The sequence below is a fragment of the Rhinatrema bivittatum genome, chromosome 3 (genome assembly GCF_901001135.1).
Source record: "Rhinatrema bivittatum chromosome 3, aRhiBiv1.1, whole genome shotgun sequence".
In the NCBI taxonomy this organism is placed as follows: Eukaryota; Metazoa; Chordata; class Amphibia; order Gymnophiona; family Rhinatrematidae; genus Rhinatrema; species Rhinatrema bivittatum.
In genome coordinates, this window is record NC_042617.1 from 526,097,995 (window position 1) to 526,103,994 (window position 6,000).

The 6,000-nt window shown below is 41.8% G+C and overlaps 1 protein-coding gene across 3 annotated transcripts in view; it reads right to left on the reverse strand.

Annotated features, from left to right (window-relative positions):
• Positions 1–5,123, reverse strand: part of RAB10 (RAB10, member RAS oncogene family) — a 221,331-nt gene extending 216,208 nt beyond the window's left edge. Inside the window, exons 1-2 of one of the 3 annotated variants that reach the window (XM_029596272.1) lie at positions 4,992–5,123; positions 4,113–4,322 (exon numbers count right to left, since the gene is read on the reverse strand). In XM_029596272.1, coding sequence (XP_029452132.1) covers positions 4,113–4,239 — 127 coding nt within the window. In that variant the 5' untranslated portion in view covers positions 4,240–4,322; positions 4,992–5,123. Of the gene's footprint in view, positions 1–4,112; positions 4,323–4,692; positions 4,850–4,991 lie in introns of those variants that run through there. The other 2 variants (XM_029596271.1, XM_029596274.1) reach the window with 2 other exon arrangements.
• Between the last annotated feature and the right edge of the window lie 877 nt (positions 5,124–6,000).

Here is a 6,000-nt window from a genome sequence, read left to right on the forward strand (position 1 = left end):
CAAAATTTCCCTACATATGCTCAAAATTTCTGTTTTCTACAAGGACATTTGGTCTCTTTAACCTCCAGTCAATCCACGCGTCCAATTCATCTGTCCTTTAAACCTTTTTTTTCAGTTTGGCTCTTTATTAGCACCAATTTAGAATGGTCTCCCCTTCAATGCCTTAAAGCAAAACAGTTCTCACGGGAATCATAATGCATTTTTAAGAATCTGAAAGAAAATTTCACCTTTCAGGACACTAAACAAAAGCACAAGAAAACATCCACCTTTCTTCCCCTCCCCTACCGCTACTATTTATCATTTCTAAAGTGCTACCAGATATTTTATTTAATACTTTTTTTTATACCGGCATTCGTGGTTACATCATATCGGTTTACATATTTATTATTATTTATTTAGTGCTTTTCTATATCGATATTCAAGATACAGATCTTATATCGGTTTACATGGAACAGGGGGAAAATAACTAACATAACCAAGGAGAAAGCGAAAGTTACAATGAAACAGGGATACTCAAACTGGGAAGAAGAGGAGCCAGTGGCAGAGGAAACTCTGAACTATAACAATATCAATATGACAATATTTACAGTTGCAGTAAAGGAGGTGCGAAGACTAGAGGGCATTGGAGTGTGTCTGTATCTGGGGAGGTCCCAGATTAAGGGAAGGCTTGTTGGAATAGCCAAGTCTTCAGTTTTTTTCCTGAACATCCGAACTAAAAGGTGGAAAATACATAAAAACAGGTACTGGGGATGGGACAAGGGACTCTTGTGTATTTGTGGAACAAATACACAAGAGTCCCTGCTCCATGGAGCTTACAATTTAGTAAAGACAAACATTTATAACAAATGAGTCTATGGAATGTGTATTTATTGTAGAGAAAAGGTTAGGATTTAAAAGCTCCAAAAAGTGAGTTCATGATGTACCAATTTAGGGAGGGAAGTCTCTTCCCAGGGCAGCCTTATACTGTTGGTCCTGAACTAGCTGGTCTTATACCTGCAATGGGGGTCCATCTCTTCTGCTGAGCCTACAATTTCAGCAAAGTCACAGATGGGGCATGTTAAAACAATAATTCAAACAAAAAAATGCCAACAGAAAAGATGCTCAGCTGGCTCAACAGCAATGTTGCACACTACCAAGTGATATAGGTCCAGATGAATGAAAAAATGAGAGTAATGCTTATAGAACCCACAGGGAAAGTTATATTTGGTAACTCTCTCCAGTTTAAGCCCAGGGCTCCTGAAAGCAATCAATAGAGGGATTGCCATGTTGGTCTGGTATAGCAAAGATGATAAGAGGTGGGTGCCACTTTATAGACTAACCAATTTATTGAGGCATGAGTTTGAGGACATTTCACGTCATTTATTTATTTTATTTATTTAACATTTTTATATACCGACCTTCATGAAAGAAATTCATGAAAGAATATATATATATACCGACCTTCATGAAAGAAATTCATGAAAGAAATTCATATCAGATCGGTTTACAAATAACATGAGGGGAATAACAAAGTCATCAGATGCATGAAGCATAATACAAAGATGGAAATGCAGAGGAAAAAGACCCAAGAACAGCCAATCTTTGATTTTATGACCAGAAGATTAGGAAGATGGGGACAAGAGAAGAAAGCTCAAGATGCAGCACTTGTCTCAGATGACCTTTTCTACCCCAGCCCTTCCCTGGCAGAAATGTGGCATGCAGACAGGTCAGAAACAGATGCAGAAAGTCCAGGTGAAAAGGAAGCCTCTATAGGGGAAAAAAAAAAAAAGCTAGAACTGCCAACAGAAACAGTACCTTGATAAGAATTTGCTACACATTTTCCACCAAATGTAACTGTAACATTTTCTCAAAACAAATTAACCTGCAACATATTTATGCCACTCACAAACACTACTCAAGTCTTAGCATGCACAGTAATTTAACCCTTGCAACAATAACAGTTTCTGTACATCTCCATTCTTAAAAATAAATGCTGCTAAAAAGAACACTAAAATGAAACCCGTTAATTTGCAACATATCCTGTGTTGCTACTATATGTTCTTAATTTGTATGCATGTCCAATTTAAAGTAACACAAGTTCGGTAAAGTAATATGCAAAACAGTGCCCAGTATATCTGATTCTTTTGCCATTGCCTAATGTGTCTTGGAAATCTAGTCATTGAAATTTAGCATTATACAGGTACAAAATTGTTAAAAGAATGCAAGTCTAGTCTGTTCACGTCTAAACAAGCTTGCTTTCCTACATGTTTCTAGTTTGACTAGACATTAAAATTGCCAGTTATACCTTTCAAAAACACACACAAATAGGCTAAACAAAAGTTTAAAACTTTGTCACCAACTGTTAAAACTTCCACCCTAGCTTTTAGAGTTAAAGCTTAGTAAAGTGAAAATGAGTAAAAATAAGCAAAATCCAATATAGACATCAACTTTCTAATATACAAAACAGCATTTCTCCCAGTCTAAACATTTTAGCTGTTACTAAACTTAAGTATGTAGAAAATGTATCACAGAGTCTTACTCAGATCAAAAGGGAAGAAGTGGATTTGGATTTTAGATTTGTCTTTCCAAATAGAGGCTCACAGCAAGTTACTATCAGGTATACTAGGTAGTTCCTGCCCCATATGGCTTACAATCTAAAAGCCTGATTTACTATTGCTTTCTCCCATTCTGTGTCTATGGGGAATAGAGCTTAGTAAATCAGGACCTAAGTCTGTGCCAGAAGCGAAATGACTTACCCAGGTCACAAAAAGCATCAGTAGCAAGATTTGAACTCTGGCATCCCTACTTCTCAGCTCATTATAACCAGTAGGCTATTCTATGCACCAAGTAAAATTTACTAGTTAGGTGAACAAACTGATGCTGCAGTAAATACGGTAGTTCATCTTTCAGACTCAAAGCTCCCTTTTCTAATCAGAGTAATATTTCAACCAGGCTCTTCAGTTAATTAGTTTATACACTGCTAGCATCATGCTATTAAGCAAAGTGTCCTCACTCATTCTACAAGTTTCATCCTGACAGAATAAGCAGGATCAGAAGAAGAATGAAATTAGTAAGCTCTTAATACAAAGGGTGGGACCACTATTATACATTGAATATTAATACTGTGGTCAACATATTTCAAGTTAAGTGTTTCATACATTGGAATGAAGACTTAAAACCTTCTATTCCTGACTTCTGTATATTTCGAGAACCACACAAAACAGACTATAAATTGTCAATGTTACACAAAGGCAGTATCACAAACCTGAAAGCATTTTTTACACTCCTTAACATGTCAAAATAGACATTCAAACACTCCAGGGAACAAGAGTTTACTCAAAGTTTCTTTGAGGCAAACAAAAAAGAATAAATGCTAAAACAAAAAAAATGAAGGATATAAATTAACGTCTGTCTACTAAAAAGGTGTGAAAGCTAAAAACCAAAAACTGATAATGTGATTTTTAAAGTAAACAATCCCCCCCCCCCCACAAAGCTGTAAGTCACAAAGGGATAGAAATTTATATCGGACTAACTCTAAAAGGAGAAATCCAGAACAGGTTAAATAAACGGTTAGACAAGCAATCCAGACAAGCAATATGACAAAAGGCTCGCAGCAACTTCAGTCGTTGATATTTTGCCCATTTTAATATCAAATACTAACCCAGTACTGCTTCAATATCACCACCAAGGGAGTGAAGGTTATCTTAAAACAGTTTCCTAAAGTCCCAATGCAGAAAAATAAGAAACCATAAAGGCTGACTGGCTCGAACAAATACCAACCGAGCAAAAAGCAAAGCCAAGGGAACCTGAAGCTCGGGGAGTGAGCGAAGGCAGCATGTGACAGGGACCAGGCTGGAGAGCGCATTCCTGGGTCCTTGCAAAAACAAAGTCTGAAGCCGAATTTCCCCATATCACACCAGTCAAGCTAAGTTCTGATTAAAATCAGCAACCCAGTATATCCAAATAACACACACACACACACACAAACAAAAAGATTGTCCCTCAAAGTAATAGCACTCAGCAGGTCTATTGTAGCAGGTACTCTTATTAATGCTACGGAATGGGGATGGGGGGGAACGGGTAGATGGATCTCTCTTTGGCTCAGGCCAAGGCGACTTGGACTCTCTCCTTACCTATGGTGGAGATGAAGGTGGTGTTGAAGGCGTCGTCCGAGAAGCGGAAAAGGACGCAAGTCTTGCCCACCCCCGAGTCCCCGATCAGGAGCAGCTTGAAGAGCAGGTCGTAAGTCTTCTTCGCCATTGAAACCGCCCCGCGTCGTTCCCCCGGGCTGCTGCTTCCTCACCGACCCCGGAGAAATACAACACAGCCGGATTCGCACGCGTCTGCACCCAGAGCCCAGCCCAGGCGAGAAGGGAAAAGAGAAAACAAAATAAGAGAAAGAAACTAGCTCACGCAAAACGAATACGGGAAAGGGAACAAAAAAAATCCTCCAAAACTCTACCGCTACAGGGCCTTTTCCGGGTCTGCGTGGCAAAAATTAAAAAAAAAAAACCCTCCAGAAAACGCCCCCAACAGCCCGTCAAAGGCGAGAGCCGCGCCCGTCCGGTGCCGGTTCCGCCGACTCTGGGCGCAGACACAAAGGGGCGAAGCCACTGCCTCTTCGCGAGGCTCTCCTCTCCGGCAGCGCCGGGCCCAGCGCCTCGGTGTGTGTGTATATATATGTCGGGCCTGGGCTTCGTTCTCCCCACCTACCCGCGCGCGCGCCTCGGCCTGCCTTTACTTTCTCTTTCTTCCTTGCTCCGGGGAATCGGCTCGGGACAAAATGGCTTCACCCCCTCCCCCACACCCCCCACTTGACGGTGTGGGTGCGCGCGCCGCGTGTGCGTGACTCGGTCCGTACGTCGCGCGCACCCCACGCACGCAAAAAGATAGGTACTGCCTGCCTCGAGCTCTTCCCACGTGCAATGAAGGCTAGCGCATGTAGTAAAGGAGAAAAACAACAACAAAATAAGGTTTTACTTTTTTTTTTAATTCCCTCCCCCCGCGCCTACCTGTCTGACTATATCGTTTATTATTTTTCCCAGAAAGCAATTAGCTTTCTGCCCCCATCATCCAAATATAAAAATGGAGACAGCAAAAGGGAGGAGAACGATCAATTGATTGATTGTTTATCATCACTGGGCGGACAGAAGGATAGGAAGTAAATGAGATAAGACGATGACAGGCTAGAAAGGAGACAAGTCACGATCGTGATCAAGAAACTTTTAAGGAAGACCCGCCTTCTCTTCCATGTTGATTATTCGACTGGGGAAGTGGCATAGAACCAAAGACCAAACGCTGATTGGTGTAAGTGTGCTAGTAGACTCTCAGAGGGCGGGGCGCTACTCGATAGTGGTTACACCCGGCCTGAAAACGTCAGAGCTCGGCTCTGAGGCTGAGCGTCCAAAGTGATGTTGTCACGTGCTAAGCAAGTTCTGTCGTGTGGCGCCTGACGCAAGACGTTGGGCGCGGCGGTACCGTTGGCATGGCGACAGACGCTTCTCTGTAGGGCTGGGAGTTCCCTGATTGCTCGGAGAGTGGCTGTATGAGCTTAGGTAGACCACAGCGTGCATTTAGAGGCAATGGCTGCAAAAGGGGTCAGTACGGCGACGAGGTGTGGTTCCGTTTATAGGGGAGATTCCTTTTCTTTCTGTAACATTACTTTACTTTCTCATTCTTGAATTGAAATGACATAATAATTGGCTGAAGAGGATATTATCCTTGAGCTTTCCAGGCCTATCACAGTTTTTTTCTTCAGACATGACAAACCTTCCCTTCTTATGCCTTTCAAGCTCAATATAAACACAGCTCCGTCTTGTAACACAGTGCAAATTGTCATTATGTGACACAAACTCTAATAACATGTCAATCAGATTTATAACCACAGCCACCAGTGACATGTCTTAGAAAATTCTGTAGCAAAGTTTCTGAAATTCTGCTGCAATTATATACAGCCCGATACTGTAAAACCGCGGGAGAGCAGACGAACGCCCGCTCTCCCGGCGCACGCACTGGCCCTTC